The following is a 16,733-nucleotide window of genomic DNA, read 5'->3' on the forward strand; positions in this document are numbered from 1 at the left end:
ACGAAGTGTGCAGTTGTCAGTGCTTTTTGGCCAGGGGCGTGTCCAAGAGGGCTGGGAACTAGGTATAAAGCCGTGGTAACTGGACAGGACAGAGATCAACATTATCTGTTAACCGCAACAGTCTCACTTTTCTCAGCCTTCCACACTAGTACAACTGTAGTAACACAGACACAGCTTTTCCGCTGGTATGGAGCTGCCCTCAACTCAATCGCGGAGGAAATAACTGAGGCTCAACAGTGGCAGCAGTTTTATCTATAGGTTCAGAGTTAGAACAGTGTATATTGCCCATGAGCTGGAGGAAGATTAAAGGCAAGGTCTTTCAACTTACTCAGATTTTGACAGTAGGCTCTGCCAAGTCCTGGTGTTAAAACTACTAGCGAGCGCTTCTGCCCCGATGGTGGTTTCTCCTACGGAAAGGATCCAAGGAGAGCACAAGGCAGTGGGGCCATGCAGTCAGTGAGTGTCTTGTTCGTATGTGTGTTGGGGGCACACAACTGTCATCAGCCTGTGTGCTGGGAGAGCAGTCGAGTTGGAGCTGCTGTTTCTAAGGAACAACAAAAGGGAACTGGCTGAGCCCATGGAGAGAGAGGAGCAGAAAACAGACTTGTAGTCCAGGACTGACTGCAGCCTTAAGAGCTGGAAGACAGTAGATCACTGTTAGAGCGATCCACTCAAAACAGTGAAGGAAAAACACCAGAGCTGCAATTCCAAAGCTGTGTATGTGTGCTCATTCTAAACCCTGATCCCTGAATGCACTTGTATCCTGGAGTATGTGAGAACTGTAACAGCCATCAGATGTGATCGGGGGAGTAAAACCTGACGCTGGAAGGTCGAGCCTGGCTCCTGGTCAAGGACTGTTCAATCCATAGTGCGTAACACCTTTTGAATAGGCGTAATCATTTTTATTACAAAAGCAGGATGGAAGGGGGAAAAAAAGCCACTCAATGTTTCAGTAATTCAATAATTTATTCCTCTAAAAAAGTGTGTAAAAGTATATAGCTCTCATTCACAAGGTATATATGAATGACATTTAAAATGGAGGCTTTTTAGTATTGTTTCTTTTATCAAAGTCTTTTAGTGTACTGTACCAGCGCTATACTGTAGTTTTTTTAAATGAACTTCACATATTTTTGTATTCTTTCAAATTGTTTGCTATATATAAAAGAAGCTCACTGCAAAATGCTTGAAGGAAAAAGGAAACAAAAGAAATTCAGAACTTCCCAGAAATGTACAGCTTTTACATTTAAAAAAAGGTTCTGAAATATACATACAAGCATGCTGGACAAACCCACCCCTCTCCCCTCCCCATGTCCCCTCTTTAGTTCAAACCAAGGTAAGAGTTCTGATTTCTGCAGAATTTCCAAAATTAAAAATAAAAAAAAAATAAAATAAGTTCTCACTCTGTAGCAAATCCAGGGCTTGTACATTTCAGATTAATTCAGTAAAAAACTCACAAGTAAAATAATGCATATTTAAGGGAAATATTATACAGACTTTTTCACACAGAAGTACATAATAAGATTTTTTTAAAATCTATTGCCATTCATTTATTTTTGCACAAAAACGTATAAATATGTCACCAGCTTTTTCTTAACTTAAAAAACTTAAATAAAAGACACCAGATGAAAACTACCCTTTGCTGCCTTTTTTTTTTTTTAAGTTTTTGTAGGGGTTTTTTAGTTTTTTGTGTTTTTTTCTTTTTTTGCTGAGAATTGGGTTTCTAGGGAAGAAAAGCCCCTGCATTAAAAACAGCCCATTAAAAAAAAAAATTCAAAGTTCTGATGAATTCTGGGAAAAAAAGCAACCCCAAAGTGGTAAAAGATTACAAATATCTACTTTACAATTTGTCTTCTCACCAAGATAATTTTATACAAGTTTACAATCTTCATCATCTTATGCTCTTCAAAAGGCCTTGAGAATTTTTCCTTTCTGATTAAGAAAAAATAGCACTGCAATATTTTTAAAGTCAATTTTACACTGTACACATTAGATACAAATGGTTTGATATATCAGATTTTTTAACCTATACATTGCGAAAGTCAACCCCTCCCCCTCAATTGGTGGTACAGAGAACAAAATTATCCATTTACAAGTGATTTCTCTGCTTTCACATTCCCACCACACATTTTTTTTTAATGTTTTAAACGTTAGATTATTTCAAGAAAAATACTTTTACAAAATCATCAGTTATTAATTTTTTTTTTTTTTTTGTTGTTAATAACCGGAGTATGGAAGTTTCTTGGAAGAACTTTTAAAATCTGCATGATTCTCTCTACAGGTGACTAGAACTCTACAGCCTGACCAGAGTGGCTCACGGGAGGCAAGCCCACACCCACTGCCCTCAGACAGAAACGCACAGCAAGGTAGGGGGTAGAGACGGGGTCTTCAGGACACCGGCTCAGGCCTGGGATGAGGAGTCATAAAATACTTCAGTTAGCCTTAATGCTTTAAAAAGGCATGTTTGTTTTTAAAAAGTTCCACCACAAAGGCTCAACTTCAAGTACTAATTTAATGGTTATGTTGTAATATTTCTTTGAAATAATATTCCTATGGTCCAGAAAAAATTCACCATATTTATAACTGATGTTATGAATGAACACTTTTGATTGTGATATGTACATGAGTCCCTTTTGATCTAATGAGAGGAGAGACCTGGCTTTCAGTAAGAATTCACTAGAAAATATGTTTCCACTGTGCCTATATAAAACTAAAGAAGGTACTTGCCTCCACGGCTCTGGGGGAGCCTACCTGCCTTCTGTGTAAAAACGTCCTTCATGAAACGCTGGCCACTTCCAATAAGGAACATGGCAGAATGTTTACCCAGTTTGTTCTCAACAAAACCTACTGCTGGGTGGTTTGAATATATTATTACTTTGTAGGCATGATCCTCCCCAATTTGTATTCACTCCTTTTCCAGCTTCTAGGACAGAGGTATGTAGTCAAAGAATCCTATGGTGGATCTGAGTTGGGTTTTAGCTACTGTACCTGGTCCTCTCGAATTAAAAAAATAAAAATAAAAGAAAGTCACATGACAGAACAACCTAAAATAAATAAACAAAACGAAGACGTCTCCAGACCGCTTGTATCCACACACAGGTATAAAGTCAACCAAAGCACTCACGCCAGTCTAGATGGGAGCACGAGGGAGACAGAAACCCTATGATGAAATCATGCCCTTGAGCTGGTTCTTATTTTTCAAAAGTCCCAGATTATGGAGTTCAGGTAACCCACAGGCCATACACCAGGAACTGGAGGGTTTCCTCGAGGGCTACACTGCCCATGTTAAACAGAGACTGAAAACACAGACTCTTGTGCAAAAGGACACCGTCTCTTCTATTTCCCTCTTAAAAACCAACAGAAAAACTTCCTGTGGCCCAGTGGTTGGGGCTGCACACACTGTAACACTGGCTGAAAGTCACTGCTCGTGGAAGCTTCCAGGTCCATGAGAGGAGTGTCAGCGAGTCACTCTGGTACTGAACACCGCAGAAATGACATGTGCCTGCTGAGAAGGAATCACAGTGCGGGACTGTGCCGAGTGGTCTCCAAAGGAGGAAGTGGGGTATTTCAGAGTGTCGCAGGTTCCTTGGACTGAGGTTGCAGGGAGGAGGAACTGAGCCAGAGAGAACAAGTGCTTTTCCAATTAGAGTATGTTCATGATGGCATTGTACAACTGAGTGAGCACCACAAAGTGGACGGGAAGGCAGGAGGTACGGTCCTGGGTGGCCGGATTGCACGTGAGCCACGACAGAGCGTTGTACTGCTCCAAAACAAACCTGCCGGAGAGAACACACAGGTCAGGTGCCGGCGGCCGCAGGGGGAAGGCGTGACCTCGTTCTGTAAGCGGTCCCGCGCCCTACAGGCGCTCCTGTCCTGACTCCCCTTCCTTCCAAACCTGCACTGTCCGATATGGCAGCCACCGCCCCTCATCAACTCAGACACGGTATATGCAGAGAACAGACTCGGGGTTTTAGGGACTATTTAAAAAAGCAGAGAAAATAGCTCATGACTATTTTTACATTGATTACCATTCAAATGATACTATTTATATGATCATTATCATATATTTTTATATATTACTAAAATTCCGAAATTTTTCTAGTAGCCATATTAAGATGGTAATTATGTGACTCACTTCTATTGGATGGTGTTGCTCTAGAGGCTCTGGAAGCCAAAATCATGTAGATTAGGTTCTTGCTTTAATTATAATTTTCAAATCATTTAAGAGGAAACATTAGAAAAAGCTTGCATATCTTCTCAAGGTATATGAAGCATGTTTATAGCTCGCTAAAGTGCAAGAGAATTCTGAGAGGTATTTCCCAACCATGGAATTTGTTTTACTTTATTTATATAATCTATGTCAGGGAGGGTAGAAAATGTGGTCAAAGTCAAGTGCTTTAAGCTTCAGACGTGGTTTTCTACCTCTCCACGCCTAATCTGATCCACTTTCATCACCATGACCGCTCACGTGAGCTGGTGCTCACGCCCAGCTACCGGTGTGACGACGTCTGCTGCCCTGTCTGTCTGTCTTTCTGTCCAAGGCATGCTTTGGACGGATGTGGTTTCTCACTGGCTAATCCGACAGTGCTCCACTGCACAAAAGGTAACATCTCTTCCACAAACACCACATTTTACTCGTTTTTCCAAGGTGTTTTTCATTAAAACATATAATTTCAAACTGTACTGCTATGTTGTCTAGGTCTGAATCTACCTTAAAACATCAGAGGTGGTTTTGGAGTCAAGAGGATGTGGAACCCGCTGAGAATTCCTGGCGGGGAGAAGTTCATCCGTCTGTGCTACAGAAATGTGGTGATGCAGCGAAGCCTGGTAAAAGAACAGAGAATGTTACTGTTCGGGCCTAGTCAACTTGGGAAGGAAGCCCACGTCTGCCAGCAGCAGATACTGTCTAAAGTCCCTTAGGAGTCAGGGCTTCTGTAAGTCCCTGGATTCAAGCTGCTCAGTAACCCCAAGGTGATTCCAAATAACTCCATATCCTAGAATAGAGAGAGGGAAAAAGCTATTTTTGCAAATGCCCTACAAATAATTAAATAGTGTCCCTCTACAGGTTTTAATCTGCAGAGGCCCACCGTCTGGGTGTGGCTGATGGTGTCACTGTGATCCTCTCTCCTGACCTCCGTGCTCCATCACTGGTGTGCTGCCCTTCCAGCGTCACGTCCAGAGGCACGCGCTATCCCACCTGAAGCACCATGCCAGAGCCCTGGGTTCAGCAGGTACCAGCATGTTCTATCTACTATGAAGTTCCCCATCAATCTTTAACATAAGGGTTTTAGCATAGTTTTGCTTTATTAATCTTGAAATATTTAAAGCAGAGGCCACATAAATGCTTGATTCTCCTTCAAAAGGTGACTTATTTTAAATGTTTTCTTTTCCAGCACAACTATGAACCCATAGACTTAGCAGTCTGTTGCCACCACTGTTCACTCTAATGACCAAATGAGTGATCCCATCCCTGGGCAATGGGAACCCCTCCAAGTTGGCTCTTGGTTCTTTGAAAAGACTCGAATAATCTCTGGTAATAACTTCCATGCTTTTAGGCATGAAAAGATGTCTCAGGACATCATGAATTTCTTACTTTAGTCCTGGAATCAGTCATTCCTTAGAGAACTCTTATTCTTTTGAATGGTAAGTGGTGTTGAGAAATCATACATGTGTCAAGAAAGGTGTTTATTGCTACTAAGCTATCATCTCTAAGTCTTTTCAGTAAACAGAGCTTAAAAATGTATATTTCTTTAAGAGAGGAAAAGATAATTCTAACTGATAGTAAAGATTATGGATTTTTAATATAAATTCTTTGATTTCATAATACTGTGTTAAAGACATCAGGAAAAGAAAACTGTTTTGGTTTTAACCATCCAGGTGTATGTGTGTGTATCACGTGGATTCCTCTGTGGTGGGGCTTCTGCATCAGAAGGGGAATGCCACAGTCCTCCCGAAAGAGTATGATATTCAACATCTGCATTTTTGCTAATCTATGGATTTCTTCTAGGTTCTTTCACCCAAAGTGAAGTGAGAGATCTTTTGCTTTTAACTTTAATTTGGAGTAAAAATTTCCAAGAAATATACAGGAAAGACAGGAAAGGCATGCATAAACATAGGGTTTTTAGTTCACTGCTGCCCTACTCTAAAAAAGAAAGCTGGCCCCCACAAAGGGGAGGAGGAGGACAAGCAGTCATTACTGACCTTCCCTTCCCCAGCGTAACTTCCCTGACAGCAGTAATCCTATACAGAACCACGGGGCGACCTGAGGTCTCCTCCCTGGGGAAATGTCATTCCTCTGTGACATGGTTTTGGGTTCCTCTCCTAAATTCTGCTCTCTGCCTCTAGCTGTAAGTAAAACAGCCTCAGACTTCAAGTAGACACGAGAGAATCAGGGAACAAATTTTGCGTGTTAAGTCATTCATCCCCCCCGCCCCCCACCAAAACTTCAAACATGACACCAAACCAACCTTTAGGAAGAGGGGACACTGGTTCTGAGCCTGGGGACATGATGACCAAAACCACTGGGGGAGATTCTCGGCTTTGGCGGTTGACACAAAATACCCAAGGGCTAGAGGCTGCTGTTTCAGCTCCTCGGGCGCTTCCCTAGAAAGAAGACGCTCACCCTGGCTCTGAAAGACAAAGTCCCAAAGCGTGATCAGCATTTATCACCAAAGAAAGCTTTCTGTAAAATCTTTTCAAAAGAAATCCATATAACTGCCATGCACACTAGTTTCAGGTGTGCCACATGACGGCTCTAATTGTGGGAGATCATCACGTAAGTCTAGTGAACATCCCCATACACAGAGCTGAATGGTTTTTCTTTTGATGAGAACGTTAAAAAAAAAATCTACGCGTAGCAACTATCAAATATACAATATGGTGTTTTTAAATGATTTATTTCTGGCTGTGGAGCACAGGCCGAGCTGTCCCGCGGCACGTCCTCCTGGACCAGGGATGGACTCTGTGCCCCTGTATTGGCAAGCGGATTCTTAACCACTGGACCACCAGGGAAGTCCCTACAATATGGTATTAACTCTGCATTATTACATCTGCAGACACTTCTTGTGTAACTGGAAGTTCGTCCTCTGACACCGTCACCCAGGTTTCACCAGTTCACGGTGCGCACTGTAGTGACTAAGCTGGCAGCACCTCCCAGAGATGAACTGATGGGGAGAGGGCAGCAGGGGAGGCAGTGCCTGCCGCACGTGGACATCTGGTGAGGTACATACATAAAACTAACATCAGCCAAGTAAACAGACTTATTTTCTCTGCTTCCTTTTCTGCAGAACATAAAATCTGCTCCGTGGCATTATTAGATAATAAACTAAAAATGGAAGGAGTGGACTCTGACAGCTGAAGGCGCCGCACCACCACACCCATCTGTTCTTTCCCCTGCAGTCACCCAAAAACACACGCCTGACTGTCCACTGTCAACAGGTCGTAACAACTCAAGGGTCTCTGACCTGCCAGCAGTGGGAGGTCTGCTCCTGAAGAAGTCTTGTTTCAATTTACAGCAATCCCAGGAGTAAGAGATTTTTGTGAGAGCCTTACTGGGCGTTTTTTTTTTTTTTTTTTTGTAATTGACATTTTCCTCATCTTTGACTCTCTTAGCTAGCTTCAAGAGTTGAAAATGTACCTTTTATGCAAGCAATGATAAGTAATTCATTTGTTCTCAAAAGCCTTCTGTTTCAAAGAAAAAGAAAAAACCCTCAACTACTACCCCAAGTTGTAGCAATTCTGAGTTACTTAAGAAAAACTAACTGCAACTTTGAATGCTTTCTCCTGTTGTAGCCTCTTAACTGAATATCAAAGAAGGGTTAATGGTTCAGAAGGAGGAAATGCTGAAAGCCCGTCCGAGTTACCTAGCTGCAGGCGTTCAGGAGTGGAAAAGGCCACCTGACCAGCTTCAGCACAGAACTGTTTGCAGTGTGACATTCAATGGCTTGAGGCACCAACCAAGGGAGAAAAGACAGCACACCTCTGCTTCTCACAAAACTAACATTATACTTCAGTTACCAATTCTTTGTTAATGGACAGGCTGAATTACAACAACCAGTACTGGTAGATAGTTGCTAGTATTTCCATTTCACAGTTAAGGTAACTATGGCTGAGAAAAGTAGAGTAAACTTGTCTAAGGTCGCACAAGCTAATGAGCTGTAACTCAGAGCAGTGTTTATCAACCTCCAGGGCACACACTCCTAGCTGCAGTGCTACCGGCCTCGAGAATCACAGTTATCCTAATTAAAACCACTCAATGTAAAAGTTGTGTTCTTGGTCCCCATCACAACAATCTCCAGTGAACCAATAAATTGTCATTAACTGGCAAATGCTTGAGGAGGAAGTCAAGACACTTACAATCTCTTCCTCCAGAAGGGAAAATTAGGGGGCAGGCAGTAACATGAAGGCAGACTACTGAGTTGCCGTTCCTTGGTCTCATCTGCTCTGTAACTAAAGTTTTCCATCTTCTCTTCTCTTGATTGTCCTTCAGTGAACTCAGGGCTGGCAATAAAAGTCCCACCTGACAGAAACCTAAGTCCTTTAAGAACATCTTTGTGTCTAAATGAGGGTAAACAGATTGCTTTTACTTGTCCAGTTTGAGGTATTGGACAGCTATTTTTCTGTGTCCAACCCCTCAGTCTCTTAGTATTTTAAGTATAAGACCAGGATAAGGCATGCATCACCTAGCTTTATGGCAGAACCTTTAATGCTTCAATCTTCTGCTAGTTAACCTCTAATATCCCTAGGATATTTAAAGATGAAACTAGTTGTAAGCTCTGTTTTGTCCCTTAATACTCTGGCATTAACGTGGACACGTCTCCTGTGGGCTCTTCCCATTCCTGCAGGCTGGCTACACAGGAGGTCGGACTGCCTAAAAAAGGTGGCAAAACACAGACCAAGACAAGGGAGGCCTCTTTCCGAATAACCATCAACAGTGTGTCCTTCAGTTAACACCGTTATTCTGCATGTTGAATAAGCAGGATTATTGAACTAGTCTCTGAAAAGCTGCTGTTTTGGCAAAAATATTACAATTAACTGGGAAACGGCAAGCAACCAAAATTAATTTTTGCTCAGAAAACAATTGCATAAAACTCTGACAGCTGTAATGGACTATTCTTCTGATTAAACACAGTCATCAGGAATGGTAATACATTTCTTTAGAATTCCTGCCTTTGCTCAAAATGAAACAACAGAGCCACACTGACTTCACTTGTATCAGGACCACCGGGAGGAAAGGCGGATGTGGTAACAGAGGTCAGCACCTCTAGGGGCCTTCCCTCAAGGCTGCGGTGGGTTTAAACGTGCCAAGTTTCCCAAGTCATGCTTACCCGACTGTGCTGAAAGTGAGAGCCCACGCCGATTCCAGAAGGAGAGCCTGGGGAGGGGACTGGGGAGGAGTTGGGAGAGGAATGGAGATTCCCAGTCATTAATATGCCAATATCATTGTCCATATCATCTGGGAATGGAAGGTCAACAAACATGTCATCTAGAGGGGAGAGAGAAAAACACAAAAATTAAAAAGCTCATCCACAGCCCCGACTTAAAGCAAAACACAGTTTGTTGGCCTAGGGCTGTTCTAGGTATGTATCATTAACCACTTAGACTTAATGTGTGCCCTTTGGGTTCAAGGTGCTGCAAATAAGCCTTTCATTGTGTCCTGTCTCTAGTGATCTCCTAGTGTGAAGTATGCACAGAATGGAGAAATAACATAAAACTCCAGCCTCCAAAGGCACATAAAAGATGGCAAAACAGCTAAAGAAGCAATTTAATTATTAAAATTAAAACTGACGCCATCCAAGAAAACAGCACACTCCATCTATATATCCAATTAGCATCTAAAAACACTTAAGGCTGAATTAATGCATGCTAATAGGTGTGAACTTGGCCTGAAACTGGAGGCCTCTCACACCAGCAGATCAAAGCACACTGATTTCCCTACGAAATCCTCTCCTATATCATAGAAGTAAGGCACACACACAGTAGAGAACCTGGAAAGTATAAAATGGGAAGCCTAGTCACCAAGAACAGTTCCGCTGGTTCTGTTTCTGTATTATGACACCACGATCATGCTACACATCTTACCTGTGTGCATACATGCAGGGTGATAGCCTTTTACCCTCCCCATTTAACGGGAGGAAATGCTGTGAAAAATTCCTCAAAAAACACTGTAAATGGCTGTGTAATATTGAGCATTTTACAGTTTTTTTAACAAATGCTTTAAGATATTCAAACCAAGAATATCTATTAAGAATCATTAACTAAGGAGTTGTTTCAGAGCGAATTAGATGCTATCTGACTACTGCCCAGTAGTCTTCACCCATTTCAAACCAGCTAAGAAATATTCATTGAAAAAGTGACATCACAGCACACAATCAGACACTTTCTGCCTTTCATTTAATGAAAAACAGGAGAAAGTGAACTACCCAAGAGAGGAAAGTGTTTATATGGCCTTGGCAATAGTATAAATGAAATCCTCAAGACCGAAAAGATTCTTAGCCCTTCAGTTCCCTCATGCTCTATAAGCTGTTCATTACAACACAGAAGAACCTGCCGCAGCGCAGTGACTCCTTGCTATAGCACGGCATTTTGGTGAAGGAGTCGAGCTGCACTGTGCCCACTCACCATTGTTGGGGCTAAACCCATCTTCATTGGGATAGTTGGCTGGAGCCACCTGGATGGTTGACGATGTTGGGAACACCAAGATGTGTGTACAGGAAGCATCTTGAGGGGTGTTAAGCTGAGATGACTGCATGTTCAGTGCAGTACTTCGACCAAAAACAGAGCCCATTGTGACAGCATCTTAAAAGGCAGGGAAAAGGTATTCATTCCTTTTGTGTAGCAGTGAACAACTCCAGAAATACATTTTAAGAGGACCTGAGCTGGACTGATATGAGTCTGACACAAGTGCTATGATGGACACACATTTAAAGTTGAGCCCATTTGTTTAAATATTTTCAAGAAACTGACTCAGAGCATTTACCCATAGCCCAAGCCAGATTTCACATTAGGAAAGTTAAGATAAAATTGGACTGAGCCAACCAAGTATGATTTAATTAAATAAGTATTTCTAAAAATAAAACCTTCTATACTCCTGTGATTGCTAATAATTTATAAAGGACTGTTCTCCCAACAGCGCAATTCTGTAGAAATGATACCATTCAACTAAAAATTGTTAAAATGCATATTTATTGAATGCATACTATATGCTAGATTCTATACTAAATCTTTACTCACCTCATTCAATCATCAAAGCCAACATCATGAGGTAAGAACTACTACCCCATGTCATAAGGAGGACAGAGCACAAAGAAATGATGTAACCTGCCCAAAAGGCCGGGGTCAGGCAAATAATTCGCCATGACTCTAAGAGCTCTCGATCACACTCAGGACTCAGGCTCTCCCCCAGTGATGGTTAACAGATAATAAAGTCACAAACCACTCCCTTGGAAGAGACCAAACGGTTTCCACTTTTGAGCCTTGAGTACAATTGTTTTTCATAAAGATACAATCTATATTTGTGTGTGAACTTCAGAATAAATGGACTGAAGTACTCTGATACCTAATTAAGAAAACTGACAAGAGAGTTACCTGGCATCACTACAAAGGAGCCCTGGGGCTCCATGGCAACCAGGCAGGCACTAAGGATAGAAGGCGAGTCTGCGGCAGAGATTCCACACATCCGGCACACGTCCTTGAGCCGTTTACTGATTGTCTGTAGTGAACATTCTCCGAGGAGGATACTCCAATCTGGAATCAAATACCACAGTCTCACACAGTCTTTGAAATGCATACTGATGTGAGCTTTGAGTGTTTTACCAGTTCTGCCTGATAATTGAATTTCCAGGATTGGGCCCTAAAGGGAATATGTCTTTATACAGGTTCCCCTCCTTGCTACAAAGAAAATGTTACTTGACCTCGACTACACTTCATTAACAAGGGAACAAAGGCCTACCATTATGGAGGCTGAGGTCACGTGGGGGCCCAGCACAGACGCAGGCAGATGTGCACATACTTTCTGTTGGGGATACCAGTCTATTCTGCCCTTTCTCCTTCTCCAGGCCTGGTTCTTTCACACCCTCATGGATACTTTTCCTCAGAAGAGAGCACAGCTGGGGGCGAACCTCAGTTTGGTTTACTGCTCTAGGTTGGTGGTTTCATCAAAGGTGAGCAGCAGAAGGAACCAAGGGGACCCTTTCCTGGCATGCCCCGAACAGCTGGTAAGCAATGGGTGCAAGTAACATGCTCCAGATAACGCCACATTAGCTGTTCAGATTAAAAAGGTGGCACAAATTTTCTATTGTTTGTTTCTTGCCCCCAAACAAAGGCAGGATATCTCATCACAGAACGGTGGAGGGTAATGTTACTCTGGGAATTGAAGAGCACTTGGCCCTCCCTTTATTCTGACCCTGGACACACAGGAGCCCATCAGTGTGACGTGAGTGCAGCTGTACACTGTCACACCCCAGAGGCAACACCACTCCACCTCTCCACTGCCACATGCTGCTCTCCCTTAAAAAGTTTAAAAAACCCCAAAACATTCACGAAAATTTCATACTCCCAATGAACAGTGAACAGAAGTGGCTGAAATAAAAAGGGTCAAGGAACATGGAGGAGGTTGTATGTTGAAAAAACCACAGAAAAACCCAAGAGATGTGAATTCAGTATTTAAAAACCAAATAAGAAAGAAAAGCCAGTATGATTCTTTTTATCACAAACACCGTGGTGATAAAGAACAGAGATTCACAAAACTGAAATCTGTGGACCCGTATCTGCTACTGCTCCACAGAAATGCAAAGTGGTGCAGAGCTCGGTTCCCCAAAGGAAGAAACTCGTGTCCTGGACACTAGGCTGTTTCCTGTGTTTACTCCTTGAAGGTACATTTTCTCTCAGTCTTTTGATGGAGCTCTTGGTCATACTTGTGTCCCTTCTAAAAAATCATACAAGGGAGGGCAACAGCTCTAATAATTCTCCAAAACACCAGATAACTAGACTACTAGGCTATATTTTCATCCCCTCTACTTCTTTTCTATTATATTCTAACTTTTCCCAAGGGTTAAGAGTAGCTTAAAGCCTTTAAGAAGTAAGATTGACTAAAAGGTATACTATGAGAGAAGATAGGAATTCTGACATAAATGAAATGATGAATCCCCTAATGAATTAGACCTCCAGGCTACTGATACATTCATTATAAGTATAATATTCTTTTAAAAATGAAAAGTGATATTTTTCTCTTGGCCTAGAGTATGATTTAATAATAATAATAAAAAACTCTGTATAAGAAGATTCCTAAACAAACACTTAATACATATTATATATTTGTATAAACTGCTGTTAAACCCTAATAATTAACCCCTCTGGGCACTTGATACAAGACAAGTTATCTCCATATCAGGGGGTTTATTTCAGGGTTTCCCCAAATACCTGATATAAATTTCACGTAAAGAAATACTATGCACACTCCAATACAAGGGTCCGCAAGGCCAGGTCGTGCCCACCACCTGATGTCAGCAAGGTCTCTGGGAACACAGCCATGCCCACTCAAGGGGGTACTGTCTGGCTATTCTGACAGTACAATAGAACAGCTGGGTTGCTCAACAGTGACCAGCTAGCCTGCCCGGTCCAAAATATTTACTATCTGCCCCTTTACAAAGAAAGTTTGCCAACTCTGCCCTAATATACACATGAAACATGAAAACTACCAGGCTAATTTGTGACACATGCTTGCTTTTGCACACACCTTAGAAAAAATTCACATCTATATGCGTATACTGGACTTTTTATAGATATGCCATTGATAGGCCTTAAAAAAAGATAATCTAGGCCTGTTCAAATAAAACTCTACAAGTAGCTCCACGAGGATAATCAATGAGCTGGGCTCAATGTCAGGCAAGGCAGCTGCCAGTGGTCAGTGGTGTTACACGGCACTTATTTTTATTCCTTTGTTGTATTTCTTATAAGGAATATAAGTTGGGGGATTCAACTTTAAAAAAAAAAAAAAAAAACACCTGTTCTCTTAAATTTCCAGACCACAGACTATCAGACAGTGGTGATGTTTTATAAAGACGGTTCAAATTTGCAACTACTTGTCCTTGTCAACAAGGATTATCTTGTTATCACGCCACTGAAACAATACAATCTCCTCACCATCAACCATCAAAAACAAACAAGCAAATGCAAGTAAAGGCTGTATATGACGTTTACTATCATCCATAATCTGATATAAAATTTTCCAGGTAAAACTGACTTGTTTAAAAAAAAAAAAACAAAAACCACTTGTTCTTCTCACTGACTCAATACACAAATGTTAGAAATTCTAATTTAGTGTCACTTTTATAGATTAATATAAAGAATTATTTTTCTGCTAGGTTCAATATTTAAAATTTTCTTTGTAAATGATTCTGTTGCTAATAAAAAGTCTAAAAATCACAAGTTTACCCCGTACATTTAAAAGAATCAGAAAATATAACCTGCTCTATCTACTCTTACTCCCAACTTTACTGTTTCCTCCCTCAGCTTAGTTAATGATGTTAGCTCAGCCCTCTTCCTCTCCTTTGCTTCAGGAATTTCTCACCTTTGAGTTCCCCGTGGCCTAGACGCCCGAGTCGCCCGATCACAACTCTCCAGGGCAGAGATGTCATCTGGACAATACCGACGCACCATTCCCACAACTTCTGTAATCCGATCTTACGTGCAGATACTTTACTCCTCCGTGACCTCAAATAAATGGAAAAGGGTCCCCAAATGAGTCACAGCTATTACTCAGTATGACAAAACCAAGAAAATTCCAAAGAACCCACCCACATGGTACCCACTGCATTTAGGTGGGAGAGTTAGAAATATCCATTAGCTGAGAAAAGGCACAGTGTCAGTTTCCATGCACCATGAACACCAAGGCTCCTCACCTGTTTGGTAAAGCAATATTTACAACACAAGTTTCTAATAATTCTCCATGGAGATCAGTGCAGGAAGCCAAAAGCCAGCGCTGGTCGTGAGACAGACAATAGCCCACAAAGAGCACGTTGTATTTCTGGCTCGCTTCACCGAGTGTCTCTCCCGGCTCTGTCTGCTTGTCTTTGATTGGGGCCAATATAAAAGGAGGGGAGTAAAGCTGGATCGGGCTGGGCCGCTGAAATAAGAATCAAAATCAGAATCAGTAACAACACAGAGCAACTCAATTCGGTGTTCACAACAAACCCCATATAGCACTGAGGGAAACCAACAGGGAGAAATGACAACAGACTGCACCCCGACTAGTCCTATAAATAAATAATGATACAAAAAGACTGTATAAGTCACATGAGCTAGGGAACTCAAGCCAGTATTTCTTTATGAAAATAAATAATTGGCCCAACTTAGTCATTAGGAAAGTCATTAGGATTAAAACCACTATATACCCACCAGAATGTCTGAAATGCAAAAGACAGACAACATCAAGTACTCATGAGAACAGGGTGACTAGAACTCTCTCTCACTGCTGGTATATGATGTGCTTTGGGAAAGTATTGACAACAGCCTTAAAAGCGGAACAAACATGTACCCTCTGATCCCCACCCCACAAATGCACATATATGCTGACAAAGGACAGGTATAAGCATGTTCATAACAGTATCCATTTTAATAGCTCAGAAAAAGGCACACAAAACTAACAAGCCATGTGGGATGTGTTACTTCTACCTTCTGATCAGCAAGATGTTTGTGGAAGCAGGAAAAAAGAATTCCAAAAAGAAATGGAGCAACCAGAAAAAAGATGAGTTAATGTTTGCAAATGCAGAAGAAGAATTTTTCTACGAGAAGACAATCCTGAAATTCAACTACTCGGTGCAGGAGGAGAGTGACACGTGTCTGGGAGGCCGATGGTCCTTTGATGATGTACCAATGAAGCCCCTGCAAACTGTGATGTTAATTCCAAGCAACAAAATGAATGAAATTATGGAAAAACTGAAAGAACATCTGTCTGTCTAACCCATCTCCCATGGACCATGGTGGGCTTGCTTCTGTTCAATTACCAGAAGACTTGGTGGAGGCTTACTTAAAAACTCATGATTTTATTCAGATGAAGGTCCTCTTAGAAAAAGTAGGGTTCTGTCACCCGTGTCTGTGACACATTTACAAAATATCTTTGCTTTTTAAAATTTTGGTCAAGTTAAGAATGGCTGCTTAAAAACTTTTCTAGTAATAAGAAAAATATGGAGTAGTAATTTAAAGAACTCAATAAAAACTTCTACTTTTAGTTTTTAAATTAAAAAAAAAAAAAAAAGCTCAGAAGAGAAAACAACCTAAATAACCATCAATAGTAACATGGATGCTAAGCTGTGATAAAATTACACAAGCAGGGCATTAAATGCCAAGAGAATGAAAAAACCATCACAGGCGACAAAATGGGTAATTCTCAGCACTGAATCAAAGTCACACAAAAGACTGTAAATTATAATTCCATTTATATAAAAGCCAAAAAATGGGCAAAATTACACTGTTACAAGTCAAAATAGTGATTACCACTGGAGTGACTAGAAGGGATGTTAGAGATGGATGCTTGTTATGCTTTATTTCTGGCTCTTAGTTACATAATATTTTTACTTATAGAAATTCAGTAAGCAGTACACTTATTGACTATGCCAAAGCCTTTGACTGTGTGGATCACAATAAACTGTGGAAAATTCTGAAAGAGATGGGAATACCAGACCACCTGACCTGCCTCTTGAGAAACCTGTATGCAGGTCAGGAAGCAACAGTTAGAA

General features: G+C 41.3%; 1 protein-coding gene and 1 long non-coding RNA gene across 5 annotated transcripts in view; one reads left to right on the forward strand and one right to left on the reverse strand.

The window, feature by feature from the left end:
• Nucleotides 1-947: 947 nt before the first annotated feature.
• The window catches only part of MED13L (mediator complex subunit 13L), a 280,163-nt gene continuing 264,377 nt past the window's right edge, over nt 948-16,733 (reverse strand). For all 3 annotated transcript variants that reach the window (XM_025267579.3, XM_025267578.3, XM_025267580.3), the window contains 8 exons: nt 14,898-15,121; nt 14,567-14,709; nt 11,584-11,742; nt 10,618-10,794; nt 9,324-9,481; nt 6,465-6,626; nt 4,709-4,821; nt 948-3,773 (listed from right to left, as the gene is read on the reverse strand). In XM_025267579.3, the coding sequence (XP_025123364.2) occupies nt 3,641-3,773; nt 4,709-4,821; nt 6,465-6,626; nt 9,324-9,481; nt 10,618-10,794; nt 11,584-11,742; nt 14,567-14,709; nt 14,898-15,121 (1,269 nt within the window). In that variant the 3' untranslated portion in view covers nt 948-3,640. The remainder of the gene's footprint in view (nt 3,774-4,708; nt 4,822-6,464; nt 6,627-9,323; nt 9,482-10,617; nt 10,795-11,583; nt 11,743-14,566; nt 14,710-14,897; nt 15,122-16,733) is intronic.
• Nucleotides 4,828-8,976, forward strand: LOC123329922. Of its 2 annotated transcripts, none has more exons than XR_006545530.1 (4): nt 4,828-4,968; nt 5,050-5,228; nt 7,284-7,522; nt 8,841-8,976. It is a non-coding gene; the product is annotated as an uncharacterized LOC123329922 (long non-coding RNA). The 2 variants fall into 2 exon arrangements; XR_006545529.1 differs by having other exon boundaries at nt 5,063-5,228.

Source organism: Bubalus bubalis, chromosome 17 (genome assembly GCF_019923935.1).
Source record: "Bubalus bubalis isolate 160015118507 breed Murrah chromosome 17, NDDB_SH_1, whole genome shotgun sequence".
Taxonomy (NCBI): domain Eukaryota; kingdom Metazoa; phylum Chordata; class Mammalia; order Artiodactyla; family Bovidae; genus Bubalus; species Bubalus bubalis.